At 30.4% G+C, this 22,329-nt stretch overlaps 1 protein-coding gene across 2 annotated transcripts in view; it reads right to left on the bottom strand.

Annotated features, from left to right (window-relative positions):
• Nucleotides 1-19,399: 19,399 nt before the first annotated feature.
• The window catches only part of LOC121128022 (putative receptor-type tyrosine-protein phosphatase mosPTP-1), a 124,131-nt gene continuing 121,201 nt past the window's right edge, over nt 19,400-22,329 (bottom strand). For both annotated transcript variants that reach the window (XM_040723599.2, XM_071892828.1), the window contains 3 exons: nt 21,391-21,692; nt 20,366-20,957; nt 19,400-20,298 (listed from right to left, as the gene is read on the bottom strand). In XM_040723599.2, coding sequence (XP_040579533.1) covers nt 19,750-20,298; nt 20,366-20,957; nt 21,391-21,692 — 1,443 coding nt within the window. In that variant the 3' untranslated portion in view covers nt 19,400-19,749. The remainder of the gene's footprint in view (nt 20,299-20,365; nt 20,958-21,390; nt 21,693-22,329) is intronic.

Here is a 22,329-nt window from a genome sequence, read left to right on the forward strand (position 1 = left end):
AACAAAATTACCATGATCGAGTTCAATAGGAGCTTTGGCATTAGTATTTTATTTATTTTCTGGATTTGTACCATATTATTTGCGAAATAATCGCTGTCTTGTAATATGATCCAAATAATTGACAAATTCATATTATCGAACAGGGGTTTAAATTGAATGAAATAACAAATAGCCAAATAAATAGCTAGATACTGAAGAGAGTTATTCAAACAGCTGTTGATCAGGAAGAAGGAAAGGAGTAACAGACGTACGGTCTATTCAACTCCCTCACGCCTCACAATCATCATATTAATAATTTATAAAAGGTAGCATGTTTATATCCGTGCATCCAACTACTTGTTGGGAAGGAATATGACGGATCCACTTCGGCATGACAATGTCATTTATTCCTGGGATACCTCTATTACATATTTGATTGACGGTTGAATCTCTCTCCAAATTAGAACTATCTATGTATCGTATGGGGTCGCTCATAGTTCGAATCGCTCCATTCAACTCATCACCTTGGGAAATTATCAAAATTTCGTTTTCAAGCATAACTAATTGTTATGGATCCCCTAACAAGAGTTCATTTCCAATTGAAGCATTATCAATGTGGGGAGTTGAATCTTGAAGTAATTTGAATGAATAACTTTTATTTTTATTTTTAGAAAATAATTTTACTTATATTTTCCAGGATTTCACTTATGATGAAATACATTAAGGACATTATATCTTTCATTAAAATTATCATTATCAAAAAATGAAAAAAGAAAAGCAAACAAAATATTATAAAATTGAATCGAGATGAGTCAGTCTTTCCGAAAATAGTTCATTCTAAAGGAACAAAACAAAACAAAAAAACGCTCCGAAGATTTCAATTCATCATAAGTTAGTGTGCTGCGTTAGAAGAAAAAAAAATATCTTCAACAAAATACAACTGCAAACTTTTTTTTTGTAGACTCGAAAACAATGTCGATCCTATCTATTAGTTGAACTAAAAGCTTAAGTTGAGAGGAAATAATTAACTTAGAATTTTATGCATGAAAAGTATTTGGTGTAGCAAATAAAATACTAGAATTCACAGTTAACTTCCATGGAATTACCATTCTCCATTCATTTCATTGACATAAATAATCAATATTACTAAAAAAACATTCCTCCAATTGAAGAATAAAATCAATTAAAATTTGGCTAGACTTCCAACACATAATTTGAATATGCAAAATGTATTTAAATTTTTCCACTTAAAAAAAAAATATATATAATATTTGCAATTATAAAGAAACTTAGGGAATGCCTATCACATTAACAGAATACAAATTCATAATAAAAAAAGAAAAAGAAAAAAGAAAGGGGAACAAAAAAGTTTATTTGCTTGATTCGATATTTCTGTATGAATCCGAGATGTTATTTTCTAAAAATAGATAATGGTGAGATGAAAAAATATACACAGTAGGAAATTTCTAAAAAACGTTTTCGAAAACTTATTCTAACTTTGAATATATTTACATTTGAATCGCATTCAACTCTCTCATGATAAACGAACAAAAAGCACACATTATATATTTTTAAATTGAAGTTGAAAAAAAAGTCCTAATTTATCATTCTACAAAAATATCAAATACCTTTAGGACAAATAAATCGGAGTTTGGGAGTGGTTAAATCGCTGCTGAATTTGGGGATCAACAAATTTGATGAATTATAAATAACTTTTATTGAAGGTAAGATATGAGAAGATGGCAGAAGAACCTTTAGCCTAAAATTATGCTCCACCTTTCCAAATGGTTTATTACCCAATCAAGGCTATATATTCGAAGTAATTAATCAATCAAGAACTCAAATTAATTCAAATATGAATTGTATATTCTAATATTAAACTAATTGATTAATAAGACTATAAATGAGAAAATATGAAAACAATTTTTAATCGTTGAATGAATGATAAATTGAATTTAGCAATAACAGAGTGGTAAATTGTAGTTTATTTGTTTCTTAATCCTGTAGGAGGTCAGCACCGTTTTGCATTCTTAAATAGAGTAGAGTTATGGAGGTGCAAGGTAGTCTATTGACTTCCTCGCTTTTTAATTAGTAGAACAAAATCGAACATTAATGTTTCAAGTTAGTGAATGAAGCCTTCTTCAGAAAAGAGAATAGCTTGGATTTTGTAGAACGGTAATGCCAAGATGTCTAAAGGTGTAGTAAGTAATTATTAATATTGATAAAGGAAACCAAAAAATGTAAAATGCTATAACATCAACATCATATATCGAAATACAAATGATAACTCTTGACTGTTGAAGTGGATGAAGAGTTTGAGATTATTATCTTCATAATTTATTCAATATATTATCAAGATATTATACATTTTGACATGAAGAGTCTGAAAGAAGTATAGGATCGTATTGGAAATGATGATTTAACTTTCTAGAGTAAACGATAGGAGCAAACAAGACACAAGAATTATAGAACATCTTTGCAAAGTTGATTAGTTCCCGAGGTTCCATGAGTTGAAGTGAAGCGACTTGGACTCCGAAAGACTCCATAGATACTTGGCTAGAGTTAAAATCCAAGTAGAAATTCAATAGTGAATCGGATATTGGAGGTATCCATGGAATACGGAGACAGAGTTTTGAAGCACAGACCTTTATAAATTATATTAATACGACAAAAGGAGGAAGGGAGGATTCTCTTTTTTTTAATTTATTCTTCCAATTTATGTACTGTGTGTCTGTTCGTTCTCATGAAATAATATGAGATCCTTCATCTAAAGGATTACCAAATGACCCGTGATTCCCCTGCGTACAAGAGTAGGTACGTTGTATTTTGAATTTTATCCACCCAAGAGGTAAATATTCAAAATGAAGAAATATAATTCGAATAACGTCCAAAATTAAATTTTTTGTTTTGAAACTTGTCCAAAATTAAAATTTTTGTTTTGAAACTTGTCAAAATTTATGAATTTTGTGTATTTTTAATAGTTTTATTAAATCTTTAATAATTTCTTTATTCGACCTTTTAATAAAAATATTTTGATACAAAACTTCTTACTAAAATATTTATCAATGTGTTTATTTGAATGTTTAACGTTGTATAACTTACCCTATATCTATATATGAATTTTGTATCTTTCACATCATTATTAATATGCTTCATTATAAGGCTTGTTACCGCTAATGATGATTAATATTAAACAAAACATTAATACTAATTTATATTATATTATTTTCATTCAGATCAATTATTAGTTTTTTTTTCTTACACTCCAAACCTTGGCTCTTTTAAAATAATTTCTTCTTTTTTTCGTAGAAAACTAGAGGAAGGAATTTTGGTAAAATTTAGTTTAAATTAATTAACATATAGAGTGAGTTTGTGGATGAAAATATAGAAACAAACTGAGAAGATTCTTGCCAATCGATGAATGCAATCGCTGACAGCATCGCCGTTACGTTCTGTTCAGCTGTCCATCCTGTCATCAATGAAGACCTAAGGTACTACATTTATGCACGTTCAAATGGACAACTTCTAATCCCGTCGAAAATGGATAAAAGGGTCAGCGAACCCAAGCTAAATAAAGCTAAAACAGAAGCCTCCAATGGAAGATTTTGTCTGGTTCTTCTCAGATGAGAAAAATATCTATTAAATCCAGAATTATAACTCAATGAACCATCCGTGTTTTGCAAGAGGACTATACTACGTCTCTAGGTTTATGAATTCCATGTATTCAATGTAAGTCATGATTCTTGGCGTAGTTGAAAGTGAGGGTCACGTTATGCCCCTACACCTCCTAGTTATAGTGAAAGCTAATTCAGATCGGTTTGTAAACATGTTTGGAGAAAATTTTATTCCGCGAATTGATTAATTGCACATATAATATATTTTGTTAAACTGGACGAAAACGACTCACATGGGTATCGATGGCTCTGTTGAGGACACACTTTCCGGAACAGCTCATTTCCATAAGTGTCCATATGGAGTGATTAGCCTATTCTCCAAGTGTGACCTCTTACAATTTTTATTTGTAGGGACATGGAATATCCTGTTTAAATTCTAACTGTTTGGAATTGCAATACACCTGCTGATACGCTGGTGAAGGTCATTGCAAACACCAGAAGTTGGGGATTTTAGTCCATGAACAATAGGGGACATCATCTATCTAAAATGATTTTCAAAACTGTGTAAAAAAACACTTGAAATGTGTACCATTATTATGAAACAAAATAAAACTTTTCAGACTTATTCAACTTGTTTTTTAGAAAAAGGAACATATGTAGGTTCACCGTGTATTTGAAACGTCAAATTTTCTTTAAATTTCAACATACAAGATCTAATTAAATACAATACTCCATGTTTATTTCACAATATCCGGATCAAAATGAGTAATCGATCAATACTAGAATATTATAAGAAAGCTAGATGTAGAATAATGAGGATCAACTAAGAATAAGAAAAAACTATGTCATGAAAAACAAGAGGTTCTATAAATCCAATGAAAGCAATATAGTTTTATTAAGGAAAGCTAATGCGTGTCCTATTGATTATTTACAATGTTTTGATGATAATTATAGCAAAATTCATACAACTTAAATATGAAATAACTAATTTTTGCAATTTAATGTTAGAGGACCATACATTCGCCAGCTTCCTTTGGGGTTTGAACAACGTGAAGAGCGGATGAAAAATTATAAGAATACGATCGAAACATTCCTTTCTTAACCAATTCGTAGATTTCAGATCGCAAAAAAATTAAACTTCTCACCATACAACTTGCATGATTTCTCAAAACAGGGAGGACCTTTTGTCTCGACATGGTGTTCAAGTCCATGGGCTTGATAAGTTTCAGTGAAATTTTTTCATTAAGGATATCATTGTATTTTGATTTGATTTATTGAGTCTTAGATAGTTCTGTAATGAAGCAAAGTTAATCTCGGAATAAGTTCTTATTTAAGATTTCAATTCTAAATCTAAAATTGTTTAAAAATCTGCACCCAAAATTGGACGACAACTTTGAACCACAATGAATTTCCATTGGAAATCTCCTAAATTTTCTAGATTGAGGTTTAAAGTTGTTGTACCAATATCATCAACGAGGGCTCCTCAATATCTAATATTAAGGGAATGTTTTTCTCGAACAAAACATTTATATTTTTTTATGAGATAAGAAATACTCGTGCTTCTGTATCTACCAGAAAGTTAATCAAATTTGAATTGTCTTTGATGAAAAATAATTTTGAAGGTTTATTTACAACCTCAGTCCTGTGTAACCGAAGGATATTTAGTTTTTTTAAACAAATGCAAAAAATGGCAACTAGTTCCAAAACAGGTAGTTGCTCTAATTCCAAATGATAATAGCAAATAGCAAAATACCAATATATATTATAAAAGATTGCAGAAGAAAAAACTATTTTTACTTCAAATCTTTTAGTTGCCCGTGATCGAACGAAAGTTTCCCACAGAAAATCATTTTTTATAATATCAGAAGTAGCTAAAAGCTCTCTAGGCCCAAATCTGGAAGAACTTTCACTTGAAAGAGAAATATTACCAATATATTTTATTGTAAATTTAGTAAACTCAATTTATTATTTAAATAAAAAATTTTTAATTTGATATATATGGACAGTATTCAAGGCAATAGATAGTTTCTTCTTTAAAAATGTAAATTTTCAAAGCTTTAGGGCCGCTACCTCTAAATATTTTTTAAACCCTTCAAACATTTTGAAATGTTTTTGTGCATTAAGAACCATTTTTTATTAAAGCCACTTACTTTTCCAAAAAAAAATCATTTTATTACTGAGCAACAAATCTATATTTAAATTTAAATGCATAAATAAATAAATCTTTTCAAATGTTTACCCTTTATTTTTATAGATAATATTCTAACTTTAAACCATCCAATAAATTATTTATCTAAAATTATAAATAATCTATATTTTACACTTTAAAAATAAATAAAATGAGACCAAGTAATTGTTAGACCACAAAATCTCTGCTTAAAATATTTTTCTTAAAATATTAATATTTATTTGAGTTATGTTTCTTAAATTGTTCAAAATTTGTATTTGACTTTTTGTTTTTAAGATTTTTATAGCATGGACCTCTTATAATAGTAATAATAGCCTCTTATTGTTAACAAAATTAACCGTCCTACAAAGTCCTAAATCTAATACATACCTATATGTACTAAGTACTAAAAAAAACAACAAGTCTTACTCCAGCTCGGATAACTTTAGAACATGGATCAACAAAGATTCCGTTTGTCCTAAGTACGAAAAAAAAATTACTTGAGCTTCCCATTCATAAATTCAATTCAAACTCATAAAAATGCATTCCTCCTCTATTAATCTTACTCAAAATTTACCATCCTTTACCTGGTAAGATTCACTATTCTGATATATTTGAGAGTATGATGTCGTAATACCCAAAAACATTGTTCTTATCATCGCCCTTCAAAACTTTTCAGACTAAAATATGAACACCTCTCCAATCTGCATTTTAAAATAAAGATTGGGTACCCAAAGCTTGTAGTAAAATTGAATTACGATTCTCATTGTTTTTGATTGCCCAAAAAAATATCTTAAACAAAATAAATATGTTTTGTTTTTATCCCCTCTTTCTAAGTGTAAAAATGTTGGAGCAACATCCAAAAAGGCAATTCATGAGCGATCTCCTCGAAACTGATGTCAGTGCCGAGAAGGCTGACTTTTTGACTCACTCAATGTGGCTCTCTTCCAGCCTTGACCTCAACCCCTGCACATTGCAGTTTGAGACGGCCTGAAAATGAATGAAATAGTTAGGTAAATATAAAAAAAAAATAGTTTAATTTTAAGTCTATCTTGAGGGTGTATCAGTTCGATTATTATTTGGGGTAACGTATAATCTTTGTTCACTAACTACGTAAAAAAGAATGTTCAGAAACAATGATTAAATTCACATGTATACTCAATGGTTTTGTTATTTCATAAGTCAAGAATAAACACTCAAAAATGACTTACTTTCAGCATAGATACAAACAAATTTGGCTTATTATATAGCAGATAGGCTAAAAGGTCCTAGACTTTTTACAAGGATGACGCTATTTGTTTTTTAATTTACCTCATTTTTTAATAACTTTTGTTATTTCTAAAACAATTTTATGTTTTAATTTTGCATTGCTTCTTGATTACAATAATTTTTTTCTTAATATATTAAATATTATATATGTATCTACTTATACTTAGCATATATTTAATTTTGTAATATATAATATTGCTTTGTAGATAATATATTAAAATTAATTTATAACTCGTCATATATAATAACGAGTTATTAAAAATAAATATCTAGGTAAAGCTAAGTAATATAAATGATTCTTGAGAAATAATTCTGAAGCAGGAGATGAAGAACTATTACCCTAAGGCAAAATAAACATCGTAGGTTAATATAATGAACATGTAATTTGTACTATGCAATGGAACATCAAAGTTAATTAATTGATTCTCATTAAGAAGTAAAAATATAATTCATTTCTGCAGAGTTTAATTTTTCTTTTTTACTTGGCTCATATAGAAATTTTTGATTACAACAGACTTTTAATATAACAAAATAAGCGTTTTTATATGCAAGGGCATTTCTAACTTACATATTATTATTATTATTTTTTTTTTTTTTGGGGGGGGGGGGATGCTTAGCCTCAAAAAGTATCAACACTTTTATAAAATTACTTTTCTAAATATGTTTATTATATTTATAATAGGAGAGGGTGCCGTGTTGCAGGGATGCATAGAAGGGAATAGAAGCAAAGATAAAGGTAGAACAAAAAAGCATGATAGAGGTGTGTAAAAAGTGAGAAGGAGAGAAGTGAAGAAGGAAGAAACGAGGAGAAGGAGATAGATAAAGAAAGATAGAAGGAAAATTATATTTAATTTTTCCATAAACAGGCTGTTTATTACCTCAAAGGCCCATAAAAATATCACAGGAGCATCCTTGGTGATTTTATAACTCTACCTGCTAAATTTTAGACTGATTTGTAGACTTATAAATACATATAAGAATGATAAAAATTTGGGTAACCTTCAAAAACTTAAATGGTGCTCAAGCCACTCCCCCCTCCCCAAAAAAGGCTAGTTTCGCCTCTGATTATATGTATAAAGTTTAATGACATACAGTGTGTGGAAGCAAAGTTTGCACAACTGATCAACCTCTTCAAATTTTTCAAATAGTACAAAAAGTTTTAGTTTAAAACTACTAATATTTACTTATAAATAAGTACATAAATAAATATTTTTCAAAGTGGCCTCCATCGGAGTGCTTTTGACAAAGTCCACAGACATATCAGCCATTCTTTCTCAAAAAGAAGTTTTCAATACTTGAGTGTAGGAACTCTTCCTCTCAATGGGCCTCGGATGCTGTATTCCAAGGGTTACAGTCTGAGTTAGAAGGTGGCCACATTGTTAAATGCCAAAAGCTGGTGAGGTTGTACAGATACCATGTTGGGCTTGACTTGGTCATGTGCCCGTCTTGTGAGTCCTGCTGAAAAAAATAGTTGTCATTAGAAAGTATTTAAGTCCCTCATAGCTATCTTGATGGTCTTTGAATCCATCCTGAAGTTCTTGGGAAGGTTTTTTTATATGATGGTTTTGGTTCTGAAAGGGAACCTTAATATTGTTCTTGGTCCTCATCCACCAGTCTCTTGACATATGAGGTCTAGAGAATACTGGACGAGACTAGTAACTTCAAAATATCTTAGTCTGGTGTTAAGAACAGCTGATACACTGCTTCCTTAGCTTCTATTTCATAAATGGTTGGTCAAAATCATTCATTTTGATAAAAAGTGTTTTTTTTATATTTTTAAATAACAATAGTTTGAAGAAAGTAAATCTTCAAAACATTTTAATTGCTCTAAATAGAAGACTTTAATTTAATTTCCACGAATTCTTTCCTTGCACTATGAAGCTAATTATCTCCTCCAATTTTATTGAAAAAATAAAACTCAACTACAATTCATATTCTATTTTCATTGAAAGTTTATAATAAATGTGTGTAATTTGCATTTGCTTCTGGGAGCATTGTTTTCAATATTGATTAGATAACTATAGGATTTTGCATTCAATACTTTTAAAATCACCCAAAGAGATCATTTTTGATTGCTCTCACAAGCTTTCTTTCTCTTGTATACTCTGATTGGGTACTCATCAGTAAATAAAAAAAATCAATGTTGCTTCAGTGATTTTTCTAAAAGAAAATACAACAAGGAATATATTTTCATCAATATTTTGAAATCTAATATAAAAAAAAAATATAAATATAATACCCTTCAATTTATACATGGTGGAATAATATTTTGATACTGGATAATTAACCAAATTATTGACATCGGATAAAAGACTATTTTTCTCAGTATCAAAGTCAGGAGACAATAATGGAATTTTTGGCAAGCGTTTCCAGAGAGTCCGAACCATGAACTATTTTTGTTGTGTTGTTAAAACAAAACTTGATCTTATATGTAATATCAATTTTTTCGTAGTGAGTTCATAAAACCTTAGTGGGGGTCATAAGTTCCTTCCTTAATGACAAGGCATATTCTTCATGTGTTCCAAAACATGAAGAATAGAAGTATCGTAGGTCGTAAATGTTATTGAATGATTTTATAAAAACTTTACAATTACAATGATAGGCTTGACTATTTGCTAAAGCCAATAACTATTTATTTACTCATATTTTCTTTCATGAGAAAAAAACAATCTTCAATAACTTCTGAGCTAAATTCAAGAAAATGTATTAATTTAAATGTTAGTTTTTATATTCACAAAAACTAGTTGTCGAAAAATTTTTTCTTGCTTATTTGATATATTTTAAATAGCTTTTGACCAATATATCGGCAACCTGATACCTGATAATAGTAATATTCTAAGATTGTCCATGGTAAGTGACATTTTTTCTTTTATCGGTTTTTATAAGCGTAAAATTTTTTTATGAGATTTAATTAAAATCGTAAATTACTATTGTCTTTATCAAACACATGCTTATAAAAAAAATTTAAAATTGGCAACCTTTACAACGGATTGAGACTCTTTAAATGCAACAATATCTGTTACACTAAGCCCAATGAAGACATTTTTAAAAATAGAGTTTATTTTATTACAACTAAACTCAATATAATTATACTTTCGAAAAGAAAATAAAGCTGATTTTGAGGGATAATTAATCTTTTTTTCATTCTTGAATTTGTTTTGAATTCATTTAATAAACTGACATAAAAGAAAAAAAAATTACGAGAGTGTTTTTTTTAAGTCGATGGTTATAGAATTTTAGTATCGCTGCTGTTAGAAATAAATAATAATAATATTAAAAAAAACACAAGGTAAAATAATTTAGTAATTAAAAGATATTTTCATACATTATTTATTAGATCTATTTTTTATAATTAGCATATATACAGGGAGCGGGGATCAGATTGTCGCCTACTTTAAACCTTGATAACTTGAAGACGACATTATCAAATAAAAAACAGGTTACCAAATAGGAAAGCTATTCTCGTCAGCTGACGATTCGTAGTTCAGTTAGCATCATGCCGTCATCATATGAGGAGATAAAGAGCTATAAGTGGAACGAGGAGCTTTCCAAGTCCGCTGTAGTCATGACATTGGTTAATAATGGAGGTGAAATCTCCAATTCAATGATTACTTCAACCTTAGGAGTGAATTTACGGACTATTCAGCGTATCCGTAAGAAGCTAGGGGACACCTGGGATGTTGATGCCACCATAAAGAGGGCACCCAAGGAGGATGGCGCCGACAGGAAGGTCAGGGACACCGACTTTGTCGACAAGGTGAAGAGATGGTTGAGGATGACCCTATTAGGTCCATGAAGGCCATGGCGAGGGATCTGGGTGTGGCAACAGGACTCAGCACCCTGCCATGTGTCCAAAATCTCCATGCAGTGGTTAACCGAGAACTGTTATGACGTCGTAACCAAGGATTTGTGGCCTCCTAACTCTCCCGACCTTAATCCTTTGGACTATTTTGTCTGGGGCTATGTCGAGAGACATACCAACAGACATCTCCATAGCACCAAGGCCAGCCTGATGGACTCCACCAGGAGGTATTCGGCAACATAGACAATGAGATGGTCAGAAGATCCTGCGGCCGCGTCAGAGGTCGTATTGAGGCCGTTATTGATACCAACGGTGATTATATCGAATGAATGGCTAGTCTATACCTATATGCTCGTCATAGTTTTGATTTTGAATAAAAAAGTTAAAAATGTATATTTTGTGTTGTTTTTTGTAGAAAAAATCCCCGCTCCCTGTATGAATCATTTTTGAGCTTATGGGACATTTATTAGTAACATGTAATGATCCTTGATGATTAAATTTATGGATGGGGGGAGCAAATTTTTAATTTTTAAAATCTAAATAGTTTAATTGGATACTTGTAAAGTCAAAAATATGCTCTAAAATTTTGAACTATTGAAAGACAGGTATTAAAAGATAAGGATACAAAATATGAACATCCGCAACTCTCTGATATACTTTTTCTGAAAAGAAAAATATGTGAAATTATTTTCAATAAGTATACAATGAAAAAAGCAAAGTAAATAAAGCTGTCACTCTATAAAATATATATATATGTCATACTGAGCCACATAAACAAAAGGCTAAACATCAACTAAAGTCACATTTAATACATTTTATTTCATATATGTATTCACCATTCATTTTATTTTTTATTATGCGGAATTGTGGAATAGCTACAAACATTCGTTGGTATATTGTTATTTCTTAGCTCAAGTGGTAGCAATCAAAAATTAAAATCAAACCTTACTTGATTAATATACATATGTAGGGTTGTGAATGTCCTTATTTATTCCGACCGGTCCTTACCATTCCTTAATACGTTCGGTCCTTCAGACTATCAGAGCTAGAAATGATTAAAAAAAAATATATATATATTTATAGTTGAGTGACGTCATCAAGTACAGAGCATTATAAGTCTGAACACTGACGTGCAGGACTGAAATCGACGGGACTGGAGTCTTCAGTCCTAAATAAGGACTGACATAACATTAAATATATGTAGAGATGTGAAATGTAATTGATAGTTATTTAAAATCTCTGGTTTGGCTTAATACGCTCCATCTATGGACATTTTTTTGAAATAATTTCAGGACTGACAGCTGTAAGGCCTATCTAAAGGATGGTCCAACAAAGTACCGGTCATAAGTTAGGACTGCATCGAAAAAAATGTAATACAATTAACAATACTCCTAGACTCCATCAGCACAAATGTAAAACTTAAAAAGAATAATTGATGCAGTCAAAAATTTACTAAATGACTTGCTTTTCAGACTTTCATATTTTTATGCATTCATTTTTAATATGAATGATAATCTTTGCATTAAAATTCCTGCAGATATTGAATGTTAAACGTGACAAAATAAACGAATTCATTTGTGTTTTTGCAAAAACAAATTAAATTGTATGACACTAAGATATAATGACGTTTTCAATAGTATGTACATAGAAATGGATATTATTTTAAGGCAAAACAACGGTATGCCACTTAAAAAAAGGAGATGAAATTGTATGATGACTATTGATGCAAATCGTGTGTATAAGTATTCGTATTTTGATCCTCAATTCTACTCTGAGTCCAATAAAGACTTACAATTATTACTCAGCAACAAATCTTCAAGGTTATTTTCTGTTGTTTGTGATCACACACATTTTTTTTTTTTTTTTTGATTTGAACATAATTGAATGTTGATAGAAAGAAAGATCACTACTCAGGAGATATTTTTGGAGGATAATGTTATTATATTTATTTTCTATTTTTGTTAAAAATGAATTGTAAAAATATTTACATTTGCATTCCTTACTTTTTTTATATAAACGTATAGTACAGAAAGAAATAGAAAATGTTAAAAAAGGTTAGAAACCAATTGGGTTCTCATTTAAACAAATGCCTATCCAACAGCCTTTATACCTTCAAAATGATTTCCTTTTCATCTTCCAGGAACTTTTAGGAGTTTTAAACTCTACTAATTTGCTCGCTTTGTCCCTTAAAGCCTTATAGGATGTATGATCAGGGCCTTTTAGCTCCGAATGTTTCAAAAACAATTTTGGTTTCTTAATTATGCTTCTCTTAACATAGGAAGGATATTTAATAAAGTTAGAGTAAGACTTCTTCAACCCTTTTGACGAATAAATCAAGAGTCAATGATACAGAGAGGGACTACACATTTTGTTATTTTAGTCTAGAGATTTATAGACATCTGAATTGTACAAAAGTGTTTCACTTAGTGAACCTGAATACAGAGTTTTGAGGGAATGTTACGAATCAGCAATAACGAATGAAGATTTTCTTGAAATGTCACTGCCTAAATCAAGATTTCTCCTTCAAATAGAGTAATTAATGACTAAAGTCTTAATTAATCTTTGCAAATTTTTATGTATATATAAATGCCCACGCGTCAACCTTTTTCTTTCTATCCCGAAATTAGAGACAGGGGCAGTAGAAAGCTGAAATTCAACTATCGTAATCTTTAAATACTAAGGAAATAACTTTGCGAAGCGAAAAATATATGATCAGCATTGGAGTAGGAGAAGAGGACCTCGTATTTTTCGAGATATTTGGATAATTAGTACTTTGGAGTATCATGAAAGTAGATGAAAGGTCTCCCTTTGTGGAGAAGGCTATGAGTTTGTCTCCTCTGGAGTATACAGGCTGAAAGGCATGGAAAAGGGGGGCTCGGAGGCCATCCATATACTGAAGGAACAGCCCGGAGGAGATCACATAGTAAAAATAGTCATAGTACTTTACAAAGTTAGATGCGATCTCCTTCGGCTACATCCTCAGTCCACAAATAGATTCCTAGTACCTCTCCTCCGAAAAATGCGCCGAAAGCGACAAAGAAAATTCGAGATGTATACGAGGAATATGTGTTTGTTTTACTGCTTTTTTATTAATATTGAACCATCAAATACAATGCCTTCAAACAATTTAAACTAAACTCTTTAATGTATTATTTTCTTTTATAAAATTTTAATATCGGATAAAATATGAATTATAATTTTGTGGAATTTTATATAAAAATAATATAATTTTCGGTAAATGCAATGCTCCTCGAAAGATAAGTCGGTTTTGTCTTCAATTGTAGAAAAATATATATGAATAACATTTATTGCAACGCAAACAAAATTGTTAATGGTATTTTTCAAAAGTGTTATGTAGGTTGAATCAAGGAGGAGGGGGGGGGGAAGGGGGAATAGATAGGTGCTTCTGCTGCTGGAGCTAATACTTCAAAAGGAGGGAAAGTTTTGTTCCCTCCTTTTGCTGATGTATGAATTTTTTACCCTTTTCAACATTATTTTCATTTTTCCTTCTCTAATTCTCTCACCACATCCATCTTTCTAAAGAATTATGACTATTATATAAGTGAGTGTATGTGCATGAACTGGGTCAGCGGTGTAGTCTAAATGAATGAATGTACGTACTTTTTTTTTTGTTTTACATTCAATAATGATAGGGGAGGGTAGCTGAATACTATTATGAAAGAATAACTATCCATTGGGCTCTAAAAAATAATTATCATATTTGACAGATTGATTATTACTAAAACCTTTACCCATATTTTAAAAATATCCATCTCACTTGGAAGGGATTTCCCCTTCAACCCATTTTTCATATTAAAAAAATCTTATTTAGTATTCCATTGAGTAATTGTCATAAACCAATGGAAAAGCAGAATATTTCTATTAAAAAAAAAGATTTTTCTTAACGTTAGTTTTGTTTAAAAATAATATATAAATATGTTTCAAAAGCGTCATTGATTGTTTAAAAATATATTTTTAAAATCCTTAATAGATTATTTGTAGGGGGATCTGTTAGGAATCACAAATTGAAGAATGGCTGTGAAAGGCCTACATAATATATTATATGCGTATCACCTGATACTGAAGCTGACACTTCTCTAGGAAAACCAAAAAGTGGAGGGCAGACTTTTAAGAGAGGTTAAGAGTTCCTGTCCAGATTGGAGAAAAATATCAACAAAGGCCTTACTAAATCAATGAATTGCTTAGCCAACAACATTTTCGCCTCTGCTAGGACCATCAGGAGGGCTCTGAAGCACAATTTAGAATTTTACAAATATATCATGACCCTATGCTACTTTCTGAAGGAGTTCATGAAGGCCAAGAGGCTTGACAGTCCACATTTTACTCCCCAACCTCTTATACATATCTACTTTATACCAATGTAACTGCCCTTTCAAATGGAAAATAAATATATGGAAAGAGCGGCAACATTTATAAAAGTGTTTGTACTTCCTCCTTTTGGATGATTTTCTTCTTTTGTACTTTTTATACAAGTTGAACCTGGTAAATTAAAAAGTTTTTCCAAATCTTCGTGTCCATTAAAAAGCAAAGTTCTTTGTTATAATAATTGATTTACAGCAGATAAAAATTAGGACACTCTTCAATAAATCTTTGGCCTTTATTCTTACATCCATAAGAAAAAACCATAATAAAATCTTTTAATTTGGCTCAAATTATTTATTCCGTTAGCCAAATTTTGTCTTGCTCAGTGGGTCGAAAAGAAAAGCACACAACTTTTAATGCAAATCCCAAATCCTAAAAAAAAATTGTGACAATCCAAGTCCATTTTTTTTTTGCGCAATATGTAAAAATATATAAATATACTGCCAGTTTTCTACATTTAAAGAATAAAAATTTGCACATTAAAACTTTCTATTGATATAAGTTGGTAAATCTCTGCACATTCCATCCTTAACATTTTTAAAGACGTAAAAGTGTTTACAAATACACAATGCATTTTTTGAAAAAAGGACCCAATTATCTTCTAAGTTTGTAAAAAGCTATTCCAAAGTTGATTTGAAATACATCTCTTTGGATTGTTGGATATAAGCTTAAGTGAAAGATGTTTGAAGTTGTCTGTTAATTGTGATCTTCAACTTATTAAGCACTTTAGCTACTTTGTATAGAAATGTATTTATCAGCACCTTCGTCTTTTAGTCCCACCAGTAAATGATGATCGTTCAGAATATTGTTCAGAATTACCTTCATTTTTAGAGCAGTCTTTTCTGCAGCTTCTACACTTTTCATGACTCTACTCCAAGTATTACTAGAGGGAACTCAAGTAGCTTTTTTTTAGAACCATTATCTTAGAGTAATGCAAACTTATGTATCTTCAATATCAATAACAAAATTTTTATAAACATACAGCCTTAGAAATAATGCTAATCTGAGTAATCCTGTCAGACCCCTGAGACCTTAAAAACACGACCTCATCCGCCATCGGGCTAAAAGATTAAAGTTTACTAGAGTTAATAAGGACTTGTTTTGATGTATTTAATACTCTCTAACCTTTCATTACATTGGATGGATCAACTATTGGTTGATCACCAACTCTTAACCAAGGAATAATTGGATTTCCCAAAACAGAGTTGATTGTTGCAGAATGTATAAGAAGTCAATGCTCATTTTTTTAAATCTTAACAATTATATTTTTTTTATTCATGTAGAGTAGAAAATTCATGGATTTCGGTATATTGTTGTGAATGATAAAAATATTTATTTTATTTTTTGTAGCAAAATATATATAAGATAGTTTTACTAAGCTAATTAATAGTTATTTAATTATGTATTACACTTGCTTATGATCACTTTCGTTTACAAGATATCGCAAATCAAATATCTCATAACTTAGATTGAGATTGAGTTACATATCCCAAAATTTATTGCTGACCAATTTCACTACCAACAATATCTCATGGTAAATTTTAGTAAAATCCGTTTACTTGAGAAAATTTCACATAAAAAATGATCCATTTATTATTAAAATTTTATATGATATTGTAAAACTTTAACTATAGACGTTGTTTGAAATAAATAAATAAATTTAAAGCAATTATATGCATATCTATTTCCATATAATTACCCTTTTTAGATGTACTAAATTTACTATCTATTATATCAGTCCAATAGGTTTTAATGCATGAATGATCTTTTCATGATCTTCCATCAATGTTAAACCTACTCTTCATTTGCAAAATACATTTTCTCTTGTTGAATTATATCCACAAAATGAAGAAGAGCTTTCGGACATCAATCTTCTATTATTTTTTTCCCACTGCTTTAAATAACATTATATATTTTTATTTTTTTTATCGATCTGAGTATGGCATGTTTGGTATTGTATTCGAACGTTCAATGCTTGAAGAATTTGTACTGTCACCTTTTTTTTTAATCACACAAAAATCGTTTACCGCATATCTTTTACAATGAAAAATATGATACTTTCACAAACTGCTTTCACACATAATATACTAGTTTATGTTTTCATCATGCCTTAAGGTATTTACTTAGAGTTTGTTTAGGTTAATAAAATATGCCATCAAGGATAATGTTCCTATAATGTTAATTGGTTATTTATAAAGCAAACACTGCCATCAAATCTTGTAAATGAGAAGGATGTTTACTCAAAGGTGTTATATTCGTGTGATATTTTGTTTGAGCGATCTTAGTATGGAAGGAAATATTTTATCTATTTATATCAGGTTCTTTTCTTTTTGAAGATATGATTTACGATTTAGTTTATTATTTATTAAATCAGTTTACTTTCTTTAACCAATTTACCATCTAAATTATTGGTAAGAATAGTTTTTGGATTATCGGTCCTTTGTAAGCTGACTATTTTTACTAAAAGGTAATTATATATTACAGTTAAATAGTGAAAAAGTTATCTTAATATCTATCACAGACCAAAGTCTAATAACTTCTATTAATATTATAAATAAGTATTATTCCAAATGAATTAATATGAGTTGACCCAACGATGATTAAATTAATTATTTTAATTTTAAGCCTTTTTGATATTCCATACGTCATAATCAAGAATTGAGGAGAACATTTTTTGAGTATAATTGTCGGATGCACTGTATAAATTTGCTTGCACGTCAAACCTATTCTTTTTATCTCGAAATCGGTGACAACGCGAACGAAACGTCAAAATAAAATCATCGCAATATTTAATAATAAGGAGATAATTTTTTTAGAAAGAAATATTTGGATTAAGAGTAGAGCATATTAACTTGACTTGACTTAGATATTTAGCAAGTTGGAGGATCATTAAATTTATGTATTTGCCCTTATGGAGTATTTGGAGAGGGAATAGGGACTTGGAGTCAATTAGGACGGAGAAAATCACATCAAATCTTATTATGAAAGGCAATCCTTCCCCTCTCCTCTCTCCCCCTAATACTCCATACGCGACAAATTCATAATCTCCTCTAGTTATTTTATTATCATTGTAAAATGGAAAAACTGAATTTCAACTTTCCGCCTGTCACCGGCTGAGAAAGAAAGAGAAAATATGAAATGCAGGCAAACTTATATTGTGTTCCTTCATTGCCTTATTTATCACTTGTTTTTATGCCAAGTGCAGCAACATCCCTGTTGTCACCAGATGAAAAGCGAAGAAAAAGAACTGTCATTGATCAGTCATCATAGGATATTAACTTTATTAATGTGGTTCTAGTTAATTAATAGCTATGTATTTATTACTCTTACTTTTAGTTATAGGTTTGATATATTTATTTAATAAATTGAATAATCGTTTACTATGTTTATATTAGCAACAATCATCTTGAAAGTTTTGTATCACTGAGTTTTGAAAACCATCTTATACAGGTGACGTCCCCCTTTGTTCGTAATAATAATAATTATTGGGGATTTTGTTAAACTTTTGAATAAATTTCCTTAATAGGGGTTAAAAGAAAAATAGTTAATTTTATAAAAAGATAAGGAAAAAACATTTTTAATTGGTTTATTGTGGATGATTAATTAAAAAAGTTATTAGTCATTTTTGATTCTCTAAAGGTCTTCCAGTTTGAATTATCCAATTTGAACAAATTACATTAATTTAAAATATTTCATTAGACTAAATCTGATAGCACTAATTCCATTTCTTTTGCATCACTAGTTGTGAAGGGATTTGCGTTTAAAAAAAAAACTGGATCTCAAATTATAAAAATGAATAAAAAAAATTGTTTTTGTAGATTACAAATTGGAGCAATTAACTTTTATTCATAAATCACACCAATAAAACTCAGGAACTAAATTATATCTTTCTTAGTTTTAAAAAAATGTTGAACCATTTTTTGTCAATGTTTATTTTTGACTGTAAACGACTGTTTTTTACTACTTCAACGCATGATAACGTCCAACTAGATTTCTTAGAAAACTTATATCATTTTCATTTCCGAATGAAACCACACCCGATTTGCTACAACCAGATTGTCATGCATTATAAAAAGTAAATTTTGTGGCTGCATCCTGTATTTTACTACTTTTTCAATCATTTTTTAACCTATTTCATGTCAAAGCAATCGATTAAAAAAGTATGAAAAAATAATAAAAGTACAATTTATTTATATTGCAAATAAGCTTTTTTAATTTTATTTGTTTAACACTTTTATTATTATTCATATTTTATACAAAAAAACAAACAAATATGTATACAGTTGACTAGAAATGTTTATAAAAATACATGTGTCCTTATAAAAAAACATGGAATTTAACTCAAAAGAAATTATGTTACAAGTATTATTGATATTTCTAAATACAATTAAATACAACTAGAAATAATATTTTCAGATATTTTATTTATGAAACTCCGGATGGACTTTGTCTAAGTTATTTCATATTTTATCTGATACGAAAAAAGAGTATATTATACATACCAAAAAAAAATCAAAAATAAACTTTTGCTTGTTTTAATATCGGGATACGATTGTATGATAATAGTCCCCAATCTGTGTTTCCTCAACGCCCTCGGGCGGATATCTACTTCTGGAGGTACAAACAGATTCTAAAACCTTATATATGTACAGCAAATCCTCTTGGGATCTCCATGTTCCTGGTCTTTGATTATGAACATATTTGACAGCTTGATATACATCAACGTGATGCTCCGAGTCCAGCTGGGAAAGTAAACTTGAGAGTGCACAAAATATCCCAGACTCAGTCCCTCCAAAACGATCCATAATGACAGTTGGAGAAGGTTGTTGCTCTTTTTCTTCTACATACAATGCAGAAATGAGTCGTGGTAGTTCTGTGACATCAGTCGAATTCTCAAGGCAGCGTGGGCGAGGCCAGTCTGGACGAAATATAATCTTGACGTTGAGTACAAAGTTTCCACTATGAAAGGAACTTAGTTTAAGTTGTTTAGACTCATAACCATTAAAGTTTGTTGTTTCTTCAGTGAGTTCCACTCGGAAATGTTCCATGTCCATTTTCTTTGCTGGCCAAAAAACTCCAAATTCCTGTTTATAATAATATATTTAAAGGATTTGCTGGAAAAAATACTCCAAATGAAAAAAATTGAATTACCGGCTTTTGAAGTGATGAAAGTACCACAATGGTGGACACACTGTGATCCCAAATCATTCTCCAAAAGTCTGCAACAGTGGACTCAAGAGGGTGTTGCGTCACAACAAACTCTCTCAAGGAATGAAAACCTGGGATCCAAGATGCATTGATATAATCAGACCCATCTGGTGTGCTAGACAGGCGAACACGGCTCTTCTCAATGGGTAAAAAGTCAAAGTTTCTATTTTTAGAACGGTTATTTCCACCCAATGCAGACACAAACTGACATTCAGGTGGTGTATAACTTGTAGCAAGTTTAAATTGTCGATCAAGTAATTGCCAAGGGATGGAATTCTCATCGGTAGTGAAGCTTGACTGCAAATTATCAATACATCGAGATAAATGCGAGGCATTCACGTTTGTTTCTCCGGAGGCAATCGCCTCAGCCATTGCATCGTGAACAAAAGCATACTGTTCCTCAGATTGAACAAGATGATTTCTTTGAGTACGTATATGCTTTAGGTACGTGTAGATATTAGCCTCTCCCTTTGACTTTAACTGCTTAAGGATAGCATCGATGAGTATATAAGCCCCTGTGCGACCCACTCCAGCACTATATGAATTTAAAAAAATTAGTTTATTTATACGTAAATATGATTAAATAAGCTTTTTAGCTTTATTAATTTACCCAACCTAATATCTTTGTGTGACACTTTTGTGAGCTTCTATAATTCCACTAATTTTATAATGACTTTTTCCCTCAATTGTCTGGTTTTTACTCCCTCTCAACTTTGTTTTATTCAGAGAAAAGGGTTTATATATAAGTATATAGTAAACTCCATTCAAAACAATGGTAGAGAACCATAGATCAATTCCTTGCAGGGTCAACTACACTCATATATTAATTGAAATCCCTTCCAAACATCCCCTACAAACTCCACGTCAAAAGCATTTATTTTTATTATAAAACAATTCACCACCTCCTTTAGCTCTTACAAAGGCTACACGTTTTTTATAACAAAAGGAAATAATAAGTTTTCTCATACCTGCAATGAACAAGAAGAGGTCCTTCCCGATCCCGATTCAGATCCGAAGATTTCTTCACAAAACTAACAACAGGTAAGGGATTGTCAGGGATACCGTTATCTGGCCAATTTGTATACTGATATTGATACACAGTTCTTTCTGTGGGTCGATGCTTTCCAGAGTTAATTTTCTTCATACGAGTATGTCGTAAAGAGAACTGACGGATTGTATATGTAGCCATGATCTCTTCCTTGATAAGTGTTACTTCCATGAGTCCATAGATTACTTTTCCTTCATTGGGCCAGTACATGTCACATTTACGCTAGTAAAGAAATGTAAAATGAAAATAAGAGACGTGGAAATCATTATTTGTTTTATTTTTTGGTAAGGGATAAAATGAAAAAATAAAGAAACGGAAATCCTATGTACCTCCCCCTTCCTATTCATGTTTTATTTATTTATTTAGTTCACTCATTGTATGTTTGAGCACATACCTACAGATAAATATTTCAAAAATGATATAGTGGTTCTAAGGGTCGTTTCTTATTACCCTTATTGAATTTATAGATGGCCCTATTAGTATGGAATATTTTTATTTAAATCTATACAAATTCTGGTAAAAGATTTATTTATTTTTTCATAAAAGTAATAGATGTGTGATAGGTTATAAATATATTTTCTTTTTATCCCTATATACATATATTCCAACTTTGAGTATCTTGACTAAATAATAAAAAAATGTGATTTTTATTGAATAAAAATAGGGAGCCTGGGACAAATTTGTAATATGCTTTTAAATACAATATTAATCTATAATTTTTGTTCAATATGTCCTTCTTCACAAGAAAGAACAGTTTAAATATGTTGGATTACAGACTGTCTGTTTTTGACGTTACAAGGCCGTGCCCATTATGTACCACACCACTGTCATGATGCCAGCACATAGAGAATCCAAATTT

This window comes from Lepeophtheirus salmonis, chromosome 13 (assembly GCF_016086655.4).
Source record: "Lepeophtheirus salmonis chromosome 13, UVic_Lsal_1.4, whole genome shotgun sequence".
In the NCBI taxonomy this organism is placed as follows: domain Eukaryota; kingdom Metazoa; phylum Arthropoda; class Copepoda; order Siphonostomatoida; family Caligidae; genus Lepeophtheirus; species Lepeophtheirus salmonis.